At 47.0% G+C, this 16,392-nt stretch overlaps 1 protein-coding gene across 9 annotated transcripts in view; it reads right to left on the reverse strand.

Moving 5' to 3' along the window:
- Positions 1-11,293: 11,293 nt before the first annotated feature.
- SPATS2 (spermatogenesis associated serine rich 2) overlaps positions 11,294-16,392 on the reverse strand; it is a 148,261-nt gene continuing 143,162 nt past the window's right edge. For all 9 annotated transcript variants that reach the window (XM_081596690.1, XM_081596691.1, XM_081596698.1 and 6 more), the window contains 3 exons: positions 15,006-15,108; positions 13,598-13,815; positions 11,294-12,530 (listed from right to left, as the gene is read on the reverse strand). In XM_081596690.1, coding sequence (XP_081452816.1) covers positions 12,219-12,530; positions 13,598-13,815; positions 15,006-15,108 — 633 coding nt within the window. In that variant the 3' untranslated portion in view covers positions 11,294-12,218. The remainder of the gene's footprint in view (positions 12,531-13,597; positions 13,816-15,005; positions 15,109-16,392) is intronic.

The following is a 16,392-nucleotide window of genomic DNA, read 5'->3' on the forward strand; positions in this document are numbered from 1 at the left end:
CCCCGCCGGGCCCCGCGCCCCCTAGAGCAGCCGTCGGGGGGCGATGCCCACCCCAGGCTCGCAGGTCCTGCCAGCCGCCCGCGCGCAAGGGGGCGTCCCCGCCGTCGGGGCCCGGAGCATGGCGCGCGGCTCCTTGCGCCCTGGCAGCCCACGAATCTTGGACTTGCAGCTCGGCTCGCGCTGTGCTCTCGGCACCTTCCGCTCGCGGCGGCTGCAGCAGCGGCTCCCGTTTCGGCTGCGGGTCGGCTCCCGCTCGGGCTCCGCTCCGCACCGGATCCCTGCAGCTCCCTCCGTCTGTCGGGGAGAAGCGGCAGCCTCCCTCCTTTGCTCCTGCGCCCGCCGCCAGCACCGGGGTAACCATGGAGACGGGGCACACCCAGGCAGGGCCGCCTCCTTAAAGGGACAGGCCTCCCGCCGAGGGATCCCCCTCCCCTCGGGACCTCGTGGGGGCCTGGGAGGCGGCGCCCTCCCTCCCTACCCGCGCCAAGCGGGCCGCCCGGGCCACCCCAAGCCGCCCCGCCCGCCCTTCGGAGAACGACGGGCAAGCGCCTGGTCCCGCTCGGGCTGACTCAGCCGCAGGGGCGAGGCGTCTTTCTCTGCAGCAAGGGGGTGCTCAGAGAGCCTGGCAGCCTCTCCTCCCCCGGAGGGACCTGGGGAGAGCTCAGGCGGGGGCTGAGCGGGGGTTGCTTGTTTTAGAAGAAGCTTTTCCCTTAGGAAAAATGTAATGCGAAAGGGGGCTGGGCCAGCAGGCGGAGGTGGTGAAGACCGGTGGTTGGCGGAAGCTGTAGGGCAGGGGAAGTCTGAAAGGAGATTTGGTGGAGGGGGTCTAAACACAGCTTCTGGGCATCCGAGTCTTTCTCAGCCTCTACTTGACCCTCCGGGGACTGGATCAATCTGTCACTAAGCGCATCTCAGCCTGAAGCGGCGGCTGACTGGAGCTGTCAGGAATTGGAGGGTGGGCAGTCCTGGAAATAAGATTTAGACGCTCTTCGTGTGTGATCGGGAGGTGGAGGGGGTAGGGAGTGGAAAACAGGTGTGTGGGGATGGGGGCGCCCCAGAACCTTTGTCTTGCCCCTACATTTCTTTCGGTCACCCTTTGCCGCTTCCAGGCTGCGATGAAGGGTCAGGTTGCAAATACAGGTACGGTAGCCGTCAGACGCTGGGGGAAACTTCCTAGCCCTGTGTTAGTGGGTCCTTGCGAGCGGGGAGTGAGAGGACCGTGTCTCCTCTGCCCCAGCGCTTTCAATCCTAGAGCCCTAGGCTCTGCGCTGAAGGGGGTGCGGTGGCTGAGGGACCCTCGCATCCAGCGAGGGGGTGGGAGGAGGGGCCGACCCTGGGCGGTGCGCAGCCCGGCCCGGGGCCGCAGTCTCTCGCCGGCCTCCTGCGCTGCGTCGGTCCCCACCAGCCTCGAGCTGCCAGCGCCGCTCCTCCTCCCTCCCACGATTTGCCAGCGAGCGCGGCTACCGCCCGCGCCCAGAGGAACCGCCGGGGCCAAAACAGCAATTTGTTCCCGAACGAGTGATGCGGAAGGCTTAGCACCCCCCACCCTTCTAGGAGACACAACTACAGTCATCAGCATAGGAAAGGGAGTGTCTCCCGCTCCACCCACCCCTCATCTGCGACACGGGCCGAAGCCCCTGGCACCTGTATTAAAATGAGCTGGTGCTAGGGGAGGAACAGGAGGAATTTGTCCCCCTCCCCCAGTCCTCTGAATTCTGGAACTCCGCTCCCAGGAAGAGCGACCCTAAGGAGTCTGCAGATCTTGCGCCTAACTCCCGGCCTCCCACCCTCTCACCAGTGTCCAGAGTTGCACAGTAACTCCTCCCCCATGGCTCATCTTTCCCCCTCCGGGCCTGTTCAAGCTGTACTGCTAAGGAGGGGGTGCGCTTTACCAACGGTCTCATTTGAAAGGATGAGGCTGTGGTTGATAGCACCTAACTTGAGAGCCAGGCTACTTACCTAGGTTTGAGTATAGTTCTGCCACTTGCCGTTGTGATTTTCCTTGCGTGACTCAATTTTCTCCTCTGTGAAGCAGGGACAGTAACTACCGCAGAGAGTTGTTAGGAGAATTAAAAGATTAAAGGATCCAGAACAGTGTGTGACATTTGCATCATGTAAGTATTATCTGATTTTGAATCTTACAGGAGCCGTGTGAATTATGCAGAGTAGATGCTACTCACACTCCATCTCACAGATGAGTAAAAAGAGGCAGTGATAGATAGACTTGTTCAAGGTTTGGTTTACAGCTAAGGTTCCAACCCTGACACTCTCCCAACCCCAGGTGCAGAGTCCACCTCACTCCAGTATAGCGGTCTCCCACTCTGAAGACCCAGAAACAGCCCCAGGCTAGCTGTGTGGCACTCACAAGGACTGGTCATCTGGGGTTGTGCATCAGATCCAGATGGCCCTTGAGTCACCTGTGTGAGCCCAGGTGTTCACGACATTCAGTCTTCAAGCTCATAAGCCTGGGCTGACTTGAAGCTAAGCCAAACCAGACTCTGTGGGTCAGGGTAAGTGGGTGGTAGATGGAATGTGTGGGTGCTCCACACAGTACCTGTGTGTACTATTACAGTACCTGACATCAACTTTGTGCCAAAGCACTGTGCTGAGTGCTTTACTTGGATTATCCCATTAATCTTTATCATAACTGTGAAATAGTTAGTTATAATCGACAAGTTACAGATGGAAAGCATTAAGGCAGAGAGGTTAAATATCTTGTCTCAGATGCACTGTCTCCTCAAGCAGCTCCAGGCACAATGCCTCTGATATGGCTTTGGTGCCGTGGTTGGTTCCCATTTCCAGAGGAAAACATACTAACATAAATTGAACATATGATCACTCTTATCTCAGAATGAAACAGCAGTGTTTTGGGCTTTAAACTGCTTCTGCCATTGCCCATCATAGAATTTGTGTGGACGTGTATGGGATGGAGATGCAGCCACCAACCCTTTCCTTTTGTGTTTTTCAGTTGCTCAGTCGTATCCTACTCTTTGCAACCCCATGGACTGCGGCACACCAGGCTTCCCTGTCCTTCACCATCTCCTGGAGCTTGCTCAAACTGTGTCCACTGAGTCAGTGATCCCATCCAACCATCTCATCCTCTGTTGTTCCCTTCCCCTCCTGCCTTCAATCTTTCCCAGCATCTGGGTCTTTTCCAATGAGTCGGCTCTTCACATCAGGTAGCCAAAGTATTGGAACTTCAGTTTCAGTATCAATCCTTCCAATGAATATTCAGGGTTGATTTCCTTTATGATTGACTGGTTTGATCTCTTTGCAGTCCAAGGGACTCTCAAGAGTCTTCTCCAACACCACAGTTCAAAAACATCAGTTCTTCAGCACTCAGCCTTCTTTATGGTACAACTCTCACATCCATACATGACTACTGAAAAAACCATAGCTTTGACTAGATGGACCTTTGTTGGCAAAGTGATGTCTCTGCTTTTTAATACACTGTCTAGATTGGTCATAGCTTTTCTTCCAAGGATCAAGCATCTTTTAATTTCATGGCTGCAGTCAACATCTGCAGTGATTCTGGAGCCCAAGAAAATGAAGTCTGTCACTGTTTCCACTGTTTCCCCATCTATTTACCGTGAAGTGATGGGACTGGATGCCATGATCTTAGTTTTTCGAATGTTGAGTTTTAAGCCAACTTTTTCACTCTCTTCTTTCACTTTCATCAAGAGGCTCTTTAGTTCCTCTTCACTTTATGCCATAAGGGTAGTATCATCTGCATATCTAAGGTTATTGATATTTCTCCCAGCAATCTTAATTCCAGCTTGTGCTTCATCCAGCCTGGCATTTTGCTTGATGTACTCTGCATATAAGTTAAATAAGCAGGGTGACAATATACAGCCTTGACATACTCCTTTCCCAATTTTCCCAGTCCATTGTTCTATGTCTGGTTCTAACTGTTGCTTCTTTACCTGCATACAGATTTCTCAGGAGGCAGGTAAGGTGGTCTAACTGTTGCTTCTTTACCTGCATACAGATTTCTCAGGAGGCAGGTAAGGTGGTCTGGTATTCCAATCTATTGAAGAATTTTTGACAGTTTGTTGTGATCCACACAGCCAAAGGCTTTATTTAGCATAGTCAATGAAGCAGAATTCCCTTGCTTTGTCTATGATCTTGGCAATTTGATCTTTGGTTCCTCTGCCTTTTCTCAAGCCAGCTTGAACATCTGAAAGTTCTTGGTTCAAGTACTGCTGAAGCCTAGTTTGAAGTATTTTGAGCATGACCTTGCTAGCGTGTGAAATGAGTGCAATTGTGCCATAGTTTGAACATTCTTTGGTATTACCTTTGGGAGTGTAATGAAAACGGACCTTTTCCAGTCCTTTGGCCACTGCTGAGTTTTCCAAATTTGCTGGTATTTTGAGTGCAGCACTTTAACAGCATCATCTTTTAGGATTTAAAATAGATCAGCTGGAATTCCATCACCTCCACTAGCTTTGTTTGTAGTGATGCTTCCTAAGGCCCACCCAACTTCGCACCCCAGGATGTCTGGCTCTAGGTTAGGGATCACACCATTGCGGTTATCCAGGTCATTAAGACCTTCAGCCTGGCTTGATTGAAGGTGTCCTTTCCATCTAGATGAGTGTGTTCAGGCATAGGGTCTCAACCCACTTGACTCCCTTTCATGTCACCTAGTCCCTCAGGTCTCCCTGCCAGATCTGGCTTATAGATTGCAGTGATGAATTCCTTGCCTCCTCCTTCCACCTCCCACCTAGAATAAACAACACACACACACACACACACACACACACACACACACACGGCAGGGGCCCACATTTAGGAGACAGCATGGTGGGGGTTGGGAGTTGGGAGGAGTTGAAAAGTAAACAGGGCAGGGCAAGGGGTGGGGTGGGGGGTCAGGTAGCACTGGGCTCTTCATAGTAATCTTCTTTTCTTCTCCCCTTTCCCCAGCTCCTGACTCACTGGCCACCGTGGGGAGTCACAGGGAAGGGAGGTTAAGGGGGGGGGGCCCTGTTCAGAGATAGCCCAGAGCCATTGTCAACAAGAAGAAACTCAGGAGGCTGAGTTTTGGAGCTGCCGTGGGAGGCCTGTGGGAGTATTATCTACAAAAGGAACAGGGAGAGAGAAAAGGGAAGAGCAAAGCAAGGAAAAAATTGCTCAAGACACAAAAGATGGAGGAAGCCCCAACCCCACCCCCAAGCGCAGGCGGAGTTGGTTGCTGTGTGCCACAGTTGAGAACAGGTGGCTGTCGGATCAGAGTCCAGGGGCTCCTCCCCTCCCCGCTTCCCACTCTCTCCACCTCGTTTCTGGAGGTCCCCAGGTCTCTCCTTCTTAGGCTGTGTTGTGAGGCAGGGAAATCTCAGGCTTTCAAGTCAAACTAGCCTGGGTTTGAATTCTAGCTCTGCCACTGAGTGTACCTTGGGTGGGGACGGAGGACAGGTGCTAATCTCGAAGAGCATCAGTTCTTTCATTTGTGAAATGAACCTTTCTCAGAGGATTGTGGAGAGAATGAGATGAGCTTAGTTAAGTGGTTATGACTGTTACTGAAAGTCCCCCTGCGCTTGCCCTGGCCCTGGGTGCTGGGACCACAGAAATGAGCTCAACTTGCAGCCTCGATGGAGGCTCCCCACCCCCACCAAAACATTCTGGAATACCCTGAGGCCTCCAGAACCTGGCTACCCCGCGGCTGTCTCATTCTAGACCATTCCTTTTCTTTTAGTGGAGAGTCCCAGCTAGTATGAAGAAACCACAACAAACTTTCTAAAAAGGAAAGTTAAGTGGCTAATTAATGTGGCTAGTTAACTGGGGGAACCACATCTGAACCAGGAGTTGGTGAAGGAGCTGGCAGTTTGCTATCATGCCATGCTTCTGGGGGTGCCTTGTCCTATCCTCTGAGAAGCAGCCTATTAAAAGGGGACAGAATGGTTATTTTACATTATTTTTAGGGCTTCCCTGGTGGCTCAGATGGTAAAGAATCTGCCTGCAATGTGGGAGACCTGGGTTCAATTCCTGGGTCGGAAGATCCCCTGAAGAAACTGGCAACTCACTCCAGTATTCTTGCCTGGAGAATTCCATGGACAGAGGAGCCTGGTGGGCTACAGTCCATGGGGCCACAGAGTCAGACATGATTGAAACACACACACACACACACACACACACGCATTTTGATGTTACCTACTGTGAACAGCCACCTGGACTTCAGGCCGTGGGGGAGACACTGCAGTGGACCACAAGCCCCGCCTACTTGGAATCGGCAAGGGAGTGAATCTGAGAAATGCTCTCAATCTCTCACCTGCAAGAGTTTGAGCAACACCAGAAAATGGGTTTGTTTGAAATCTAGTTACAGAGAAAGCCTAACTGGGTTAAGTTGAAGAGACATAAAAAGGAGACCTGACTTTTCCCTGGGGAATCAGAGTGGGTGGTATTTGTTCCTGCTGTTTTGACGGCTGTGAAGGGGCGGGTGGGCTGGAGAACAGTTGTGCTGCTGGTGGTGATGGTGGGTGAGTTTCCTCACCCAGAAAAATCTTCAGCTAGCGTTTCCCCTGGTAGGGAGTCACAGAGTAGGTAAGGAAACTCCCTCGGCACCTGTGGGGAAATGACAGTCCCTGGCTGTCCCCAGGGAGATGCTGCCACAGCCTCGCTCCCTGTTTGTCCTGGTTGGCACCATCAGCATCTGGGCTGTGTCAACCTGCATAGTTCAGAAACGGGGATGGGGGGACGGGGAACAGGGGGGCATCTGAGGGGGGCAGTGCTTCCTGACAGCTGTCAGGACAGACGTGCCGGAGGGATATACACTCAGAGGAGAAAAGCTCCGCAAGGAATAGGATGACTCAAGTATTTATTTATTCTTTTGGTTAATTAGGTCTGTATGACTGGAGATTGGGGAAGTCTTTCATGCGATTTTTAACAGGGCGGGAGAGACAGAAAAGTAAAGAGTTAGTGAATGTTTAACTTGTCACAGGTTAGCCTGGACATGAGGATCCTGCTCTCCAGCACCTGCTTGATACCTCCCTTTACCCCTCTGTGAAGTAGTGACCATTGTCTTCACTTCCCGGTTCAGGAAGAGGTTCAGAGATGCTATTTGTCCAAGGTTAGCGGGCCACATAGCTACCAACTTATGAAGCCAGAATTAAAATCCAAATATATGTCTTAAAGGGCTTCCCAGGTGGCGCAAGTGGTAAAGAATCTGCCTGCAATGCAGGAGACGCAGAAGAGATGTGGGTTCAATCCCTAGGTGGGGAGGGCATGGCAACCCACTCCAGTATTCTTGTCTAGAGAATCCCATGGACAGAGAAGACCGGCCGGCTGCAGTCCACAGGGTTGCAGAGTTGGAAATGACAGAAGCGACTTAGCACATACGCATATGTATCAAAATTCCAGGGTCTTTCCACTCTACTGCACTGCCTGGCCACCAGACATTGCTTCTGTTTAAGGAGCAGTTAAGAGCTCTCATTGCTTTACCTGCAAAGTGGGTGAGGAAAGAGCTGGGACCTCTTGGCCTCAGAACTCAGCAGAGTGCCTAGCACCCAGAAGGTGCCTCAATGTTTAAAGGAAAGAATGTGTTCAGGTGGCTAAAGCTACCAGAAGTCTAGCTGGGCTAGTTTTATAGTATGTTGTTCTGGTTACTAGCGTTATGGTCTGGTACTCTGAACTGGTTAAAATACTGATAAAATAGTTCCTTCAATCAGTTGCTGACATCCAAACATGTACCATTTCGGATACCTGTTTCTTCCATGAAGTGTGCTTCCCTGTGGATATAATTCTCCCCAGATGGGATAAGGTGGGATGAAACCTGTAGATTAGGCAAGACAAACCCTCACTTTGTTCGGTCAGACGGCAGGAATTCCAGGACAAGCCATTACTCTAATGACCTTCTCCAAAAGCAGAGGCTCACAGATTGATTACCATGTGTGGTGGCTTTTCCAGGCCACTCCCAACCTAAAATAGTTCATCCTGTTGTACTCCATACATACTTTCATACTCACAAGACTATACCCTTGGTTTGGGATTCTGAAATATAAACCACTGAACATGTATGGATGTTGAGAGTTGGACTATAAAGAAAGCTGAGCGCCGAAGAATTGATGCTTTCGAACTGTGGTGTTGGAGAAGACTCTTGAGAGTCCCTTGGACTGCAAGGAAATCCAACCAGTCCATCCTAAAGGAGATCAGTCCTGGGTGTTCATTGGAAGGACTGATGTTTAAGCTGAAACTCCAATACTTTGGCCATCTGATGCAAAGAGCTGATTCATTTGAAAAGACCCTGATGCTGGGAAAGATTGAGGGCAGGAGGAGAAGGGGACGACAGAAGATGAGATGGTTGGATGGCATCATTGACTCGATGGACATGGGTTTGGGTGAACTCCGGGAGTTGGTGATGGACAGGGAGGCCTGGCGTGCTGTGGTTCATGGGGTTGCAGAGTCGGACACAACTGTGCGACTGAACTGAACAAGTGCCTGATCACCCACTGGAATAGATCGAGCTGAAGCACAGGCCCTGTGAGTAGTGCTGCTCCATTTTACTCACAGAAGACAGCAAGCCTCTTCAATGAAATACTATTTATTACCTTGTATTGTTTTATCTGTATATGTCAGTTGTCCCAAGTAGTTTATCAGCCCCACGAAAGGCTGTGTTTTAGTTATCTTTCTCTCTCCTTAGCTTCCAGCTCAGCAACTATAAAAAGCACTTCCAAACATTGTTGGTAAGAGTGTAAACTCATGTATCTTTTAAGAGTACTTTATCAGTAATTGTATGGTCTAACAATTCCACTCCTAGGAATTTATCCTAAAGATATACTCTCATATGTGATGAGTGATATATGTATTAAGAGATGCTCATTTGAGCAATACTTGTAATAATAAAAAACTGAAAATCATCATTAGGGACTGGTTGAACTAATTATGATGAATTTATACAATGGGATACTATGCAACCATAGAAAGAACAGGTATATTTATGTATACCAACATTAAGAGGCTTAAGCAGTGTATATTCTTCTGATATGCGTATATCAATATAGCAAATCTCTGAAGGGAGATAAGAAACTTAACAGTGGTTGCCTGTGGAGAGGGAATACACAGTCCAGAGTGGGACGGAAGCTTATTTTTCATCATATATCCATTTGAACGGTTTAGGTTTGTTTTTTTCAAAAAACTATTCACATATATTGATTTTTCTTAAAGCCAAACAGAAACTAGTTGTAGAAAGCAAGGACAAATTAAAAAAAGAAAGCAAGTTGTTTAGGAATATGCATAATATGATTTATATTTATGTAAAAGGGAGAAAATAGATATTTGAATGTTTGGATTTAGAAAGTTTGTGGTAAGTTATATAAGAAACTTATCAGTAATTTCTTCTGGGGAGTGGGACAAGGTAGCCAAGTATTTTTTTACTTTCACATCATGTATCCTTTTGTACCCTGAAAAAAATGAGCCTGTATTAGGTTTTTTAAACGCGAATTTAAAAAACTGCTGTAAATAAGGGGCCCATGAAATATTTGATGTACCTAAAGAAGCCATGCTAATTTAAATTTTCTCTCTCAAGTGGCACATAATTGACAAAGCTAAACCTGAAGTTTCAATCCTATCTCGTAGTCTGGGAAAGGACACGAGATTGATCTGTAGGACAAAATAGAAAGGGAAGGAAACATGATGATTAGGTTGGATGTTTCTGCACACACAGGAGGAACTGCCCAGGGTACGGAGCCTCCCTTCTCTTGGAAGGAAGAGCTGTCATGGGCAGCAAAGGATGAGCTGCACAGTTCAAACTTAAGATAAACCTAACTTCTCTTCACTGAAGAAAGTCAAACTGGCAAATTCAGGAGCGGAATATTTACAACATGAGATCCTAAATTAATTATGGTATAAACATATTATCTAAAAAAAGAATGGTGGAATGCATATAGTATGCTCCTTTAATAAAAAACAAAACCAACAATTAAAAGCCTATGTAGGTATGTGTATATGTACATATATGCTTTGAGAAAGGGTTGCAAGGATATATGCCAAATTATTAACAGTCATTACCCCCAAGGAATAGAATGAGAACATGGAAAACTTTTTTTCCTTTTACATTTCTGCATTATTTGATATTTTATTTTATTAAAGATTTTTTTTTAATGTGGACCATTTTTAAAGTCTGTATTAAATCTGTTACAATATTGCTTCTGTTTTATGTTTTGGTTTTTTGGCTATGAGATGTGGGGTCTTAACTCCCTGACCAGGGATCAAACCTGTACCCGCTGCACTGGAAGGTGAAGTCTCAACCACCAGACCACCAGGGAAGTCCCAATTTGATATTTTAAATGCTACTTTTGTAATTAAAAACAATGCATAAAAAAAAAGCTTCATAATTTTCAAACTTTTTGTGGTCCTAGAAAACAATCTTCAAATGTTTTTCTACAAGGAGATTTTAATTTCCACTTCAAGGCAGTTTTGACAAACCTGTGACAAACCTGTGGCTTCCCATCTGTTTAGGTGGTTAAATACAGTCTTGCCTGGAGACAGGGATAGACCTCATAATCCTTCAAGGCCACTTCAATCTCTGGATTTCCTATCAAGTGTAGGTGACCAATTAATCAAAGAAGCAGGACTTTTTTCCTAAATAACAGCAGGCGGATGGTGTTGTTGGATAAATTCCCCCAAATGAGGTGGCCAGCCCCTTAGAAAATGGCTTCCCAGTATTCCTTGACTACTGTTTTCTTTACTAAAAGACACACACACACTCTTTCTCTCTCAATCTGTGCAACCAACCTGAACCCTGGCAGTTCAGCTTCAGCCAAAGGGCCAGGGGAAGCCCCGAGGCAGCTAGGTTCTGCACCACTGCCACTTACAGCCTGGGCGGCAGACTTGGGAGAACAAACGCTGAGAAGAAAAAGCTCTGCTGTTATTAAATCACAGAGGCCAGGGCAGCCATGGGGCGGCAGTCTGACACCAGCACCACCCGCCATGCAGGAACCCAGTTACGTAGTGACACCCGCTATTCCTGTGAAGGGACAGTGTGGAGACAGGGGTGTAGACAGAGCCTCTGGCTGCCTGCTGGAGCTATTGGCAGTTGATTTTTCAGAGCTGGTAGGTTCTCCTTTGGTAAGTTACGCTTCCGTCTTCTACAGACCTCTTCCTAAGAGAAACAGCTGCAGCTGTTCACCCTGACTTTTGTATTTAATTTGGTTCTGAAGCTAAAGCAGTGGACAAATGACTGAGGAACTGGATACCCTCACTGAAGCCACAAACAAGCTGTCCGAGTGACTTCTACCCCATGAGGCCCAGAGAAAAACAGTAATGAAATGAAGTCGCTTCCTGCGGTGAAACAAACGTGGGAACATTTATGCAATTGTTTTTATTTATTCAACTCTAAAGATTGACTGCAGCAATTTTTGGATGGTTGACACCTTAGATTAACACTAATTATACTGCTATAAATTTGGTTCAGGGTCAGAATAGGAATCAGGAAAGAGGGAGAACAATAACAACAAAAATCTTCAAACACTGAAATGAAGCAATACTTTTTTCCCTTGAATTAATGCTACTTTCCCATAGACTTCCTTAGACTGGTTTGCAGCCTAAGGTAATAGAAAACAAGGCTTGGGCATATGGAAAAAACTGCAGGTTAAGCTATGGTGCCAAGTGAGAGACTAAAACTGCGATCTGAGTGTCAGTCTCAGGCACAGTCTAGGAGCACAGGCAGACTCTCAAATGTGTCCCAGGGTTCTTCCATTTTCACCTCTTCAATTTCCCCTTTTCTAGCTAATTCAGGGCTGTACACAACCTCCTCGCTGCCTCTCCTGGTCACGCTGTTGTTTACAGGGAACCTGACAGGCACGTGCGGCTTCTGCTTAGACTGAAAGGCAGCAAGACCAGCTGTGATCCATCTCCTCCTGAACGCCTGGACAGTCCGGTTGGCTGAGGAAGGCCTCTTCAGGCCTCCAGAAGGCCTGAGCACCGGGAAGAACACTGCTTACCCTTGGGAAACCTGGCAACAGTTGCCTGTGATTTCTGGTGGAAATGACCAATCAGCATCAATCCATCTCACTGGGAAAGGTGAAGGGAAAAAAAAAGAAAAAAACAGCTTCCCTTCCAAAAATGGTAAAGAGGAAACGAGGAGAGAAGAAACCAAAATATTTAGAATGGCATAAAAAGTGATATGCGTAAACTTCTTTTTGTTATTAAATCTAACTATAAGTTTCCTAAAGTCCAGTTACCAAGTTGAATTGTCTGGGAAAGAAGAGAGAGACCGGCTGGAATTTTCCTCAAGAGTTTACAACTTCAGGCTGAGAGGTCCTAGGTTTGCGCTGGGGGAGCCCCTTCCTGAATGAGGCCTTGGGTGGGCCGGGCTCCATGCTGGCTCCAGTCCCATTGGTCCCTGCACAGTGAGCCTGGCCCCGTTCACTAGCGTTTCCTGGTGCCTGGGATGGAGCACCCTGGTACCTGGAACCAGATGAATACCGTGAGCTATTTCTGTAATGACCCACGCTGTCATGTCGCCCTTGGTTCGTGGGGTAACTGGACTTTGGGCCTTGTGGCCTGTAGCCTTGTCCTCCTCGTCTGTTTCCTGGCAATACCTAAGGATAAAAGGATACAATGTTCAGAGCACAGTGGTATAAGGGCACCCCATGTGTACCAATTCAGTGTACAGGAATATTCTGAAAGCCTAGCAGTGGTATCCCATGCTTGGGACTTGGTTCTCTCTTAATACTCAGAGAATTTGATCAGCCGATCCAACCTAGACCTAATGAGAATTCATAAATCTTTCGCTATCTCCCCTCTGCCTTTCACCTCAGGCTCCTCTCCACTGAAGAGCTTTTCTTTAGCTGGGCTGAGGAAGGAAGAGCATTCTCTGGGGCTGTTATAAGCCCTCAATTGGGCAAGTGTCTTATCACATGTCTGAATTTTGTAGATCATAAGCCATTTGTAAAGATAATGAACATCTGAATAATAAAATAAGCTTCACTATGATCTACTTTGCTATATATCATGAACCACAGATTAAATCACGCTGCTGTGACATTTAACACATTCACAGTACAACCCGGAGAGCTCATGGCATAGGATTTTATTTTTGTCTTCCAATTCCAATGTAATACCAGTCTGAAGAATTACTTACTTCAGGGTAATTCACAGCACTGCCTTGGATGGCTCTTACGGTATCTCCTTCAAATCAAGGAAAAGCAACTATGGATTCTGCTTCAACTTTCTAGTGTCTGCTCCCTGATCTACCTGGTTCATGCTCTCTCTCTCTCCCGGGTATGCTCTCCCTGTGCTTCCAGGGAGCTGCTGCTTCAGACACATTCTGGTGAACTTGCCACTGTGGTGTTTTCCACCTCCAGATGGGTGCACGACTCCCACTGTGACCAATTACCAGGCAAGACTACTGCCTACGATGTCGAGGATCACTGCCAACCTCAGAAAGTCAGCAGTCCTGGCAACAGGAAATCTAAACTGGCTGGTGAACTGGAACATACACACCAAACCCTTTCTCTGGAACTAACTGAGGGTGGAGGGATTCAAGATAGGTGTGGAAGGGGCATAAAGAGAAACGGGTCATGTACTGAGCGGTCAGTGTTTAAACTGTGACAACCTGGTTTAAAAGCTTTTCTGCCTAACCTGCTCAGTGTGGAAGCTAGGTTACCTCTCGATGAGGCTGGTAGGATCGGCCACCGGAGTTTGCTGTGGTTGCAGGCGTCTCCCCTGGTGCCGAGATTTTCTTGTCAGCACTGGTAAGGCTGGGAGCAGAGGCACAGGTGGAAGCGGCAGCAGCAGCAGAGGCATCACACGGGTTACTCAAAGACATGGATGTGACTGAGCTACATCGAGAGCGGGTTGAATAGCTGTTCTTTGGATGGGATACTGAGACAGAAATATGAGAAAGATGTGGTCATATGATAGAAAAGCATGACTGGTAATGTTCTCCCTGTTTCTCCATTTCACAATGAGCAATTTAGGATAAAGAACTGTCTGAATATTTGTAAAGCTAAGCTTCTAAGGAGGTAACAGGAAGGAAAACCTCCCTTCTGCCCTCTTCCTCCACTCCTTGCAAATCCCCACGGCTTTGTAACAATCCGTCAGAGTGGCCCATCCCCCCACCAACTAATGCTTTCTTGGCATTCCTACCACCTCAACGCCTGGCTTTGGCTCCAGTGGCTGACTAAGCCTAGGAACAATAGTATGGGCCATATGTTCAGTTTCCTATGCAAGGAACATTCTAAAGTACCAACTTCGCAAAGAAAGAAAAAGTTAAATGAAAAGCTAAATTCTTTTTTAAACATTTGAATGATGCAAGATGAGTTACGTACGAACAGAACTAGTCTTCACAACAAATATCTATCTTCCTAAGGTTCTTTCTGCAAACGTAACTCCAAATTCAAAATATCAATCTAGTTGAAAAATATTAACATTTTCAAGTTTTGTCAGAATTCAATGGTTTAAAAGTAGTCCCTAGATTTTTTTCCTTGGTTTTAAGCCTGGGCTAATGTTGAATTCACAATCACTGCCCTAAGTCCAACATTTATTTCACTTTTACGCCAAGACTTAAAGGACAGAAGAGCTGAGCTCAGGGTCTCTGGGTTTGACTGATGCATCACTTATAAGCGCTCATCTTAGAGGCATCTCTGTTCCCGCCTCCCCACCCCCCACCCCCATTATGTGCCAGGCAAAGCAGGTAGTGTTACCTCCATTTTGGAGAGGAGTAAACTGAGGGCAGCATCGAGAGTATAGACACAGGGATTCAAACCTGGTCTGACTCCAGTGCACAAGCTCTTTACACTGTAGCCAAACACCTCTCAGCTCAGCAGAAAATGATGAAAAAACAACCACAAATTTAGGGAGCTGGGAAATGCCCATCCTCAGAGCTCAAAACATCTGTGTTCACTGACTTGTTAAGTGTCTCTAAGTCCCTTTTCATAAAAGCAAGCAAGCAAACCAAAACCCAAGAGGGAGGGAGAGTCGGGGGAGAAGCCAGTTGGCACTTCAGTCTCTAGTTAGGAGAGGGTGGTCTTCTGCTCACCGTCTCCGGCACCCTGAATCTCTCACCATCTCACCTTGTCCAAATGAATCAATGTTCTTCTTCAGGGTCTCTACATCACAGGTGAATCGGGCCACTCGTCCCAGATCCTCATCATATTTACGTTCACTAACAAAGTGCTGGAGAAAAGACAAACCTCCAGATGAGACAAACAATGTATGGGATTTCTAGCTTGCTATGGAATGCAGGAGACCTGGTTTCAATTCCTGGGTCAGGAAGATCCCCTGGAGAAGGAAATGGCAACCCACTCCAGTATTCTTGCCTGGAGAATTCCATGGACAGAGGAGCCTGGCAGGCTACAGTCCACGGGGTCGTAAGAGTCGGACACGACTTAGCGACTAAACCAACCATAAACAGATAAACAGGATTACTTTCAACTGATTTCTTTTTGTACCTCAAATTTCACTAAGTGGCCATGTATTACCAATGCTGAGTGGCTGACAAAATCCAGCCATTTTCTTTAAGAGTCCAAAGATAGGTCCATTTGGGAGCTTTATGAAATGCTGTATGATGGTCACTAGGTGTAAATCAAGAGAAACTGAAGGAAGGAGAAGGAACTCACGATGGAGAACCATCTTTCTCTCCACTGTTGGCTACTCTCCACACTGCTCCATTATATACACAGGCAGAGGCAGAAAAAATGTCCATAGTTACAACAATGATTCCATTTAAATAAATGGTTTGGTGTTCTTTATAGAAACTTCCTTAGGAAACCCACTGCACCTCTTTATACAAAGTAGGATTTGTTAGTCCTTGAAATAGGAACAGTTTCTTGAGTTGGAAAATCATTCATGTGAAAAGTCAGCTTTGCAAATCAGAAGAGTTTGTGCTGCAAGTAATTTAATCCTTTTAAGCAGACTGAGCCGAGAAGTAACCAACCTCTTGGGTCAAAAACTAACTATACTATAGAAATAGTGGGACTAGAAAAATGTCAGGAATAAAGTGCTTCTGGGGGTCCATTTCAATGAACAATTTCTAAGGTAGCCTGGAATCATTTTTTCAGATGAAAAACAGAATAAGAAAGAAAAGGTAAAGGCCTAGATATAATTTGGAAGAATTGAACTCCTCAGAGCAGTCCTCTATCTGGGGGTGTCCTAATTCCACTTTGGATTTTCAAGAGGTAGAATCAAATGCACCACAATCACTGGGATGCACCTAGAAGCAATAAATGGGAGAGAAGGAATAACAATTAGCTTTGGGCCTTGAAGTCCTAAAGCTTCAGAGTATATTGTGGCTCAGGAAAGCTCATGAATCTCTATAACAAAGCCTTCAGACATGTAATATCAGTCTGAGATTAATTCTGAAGCAAATTCTAGGGTTTGCTGAGCCAAAGACATAACAGGAATGACGGAAATAAAATGATCTGGAAATAAGACATTTAAATTGCACAGCACCCACTTCAG

This window comes from Giraffa tippelskirchi, chromosome 4 (assembly GCF_054371585.1).
Source record: "Giraffa tippelskirchi isolate mGirTip1 chromosome 4, T2T-mGirTip1v1.2.pri, whole genome shotgun sequence".
NCBI lineage: Eukaryota > Metazoa > Chordata > Mammalia > Artiodactyla > Giraffidae > Giraffa > Giraffa tippelskirchi.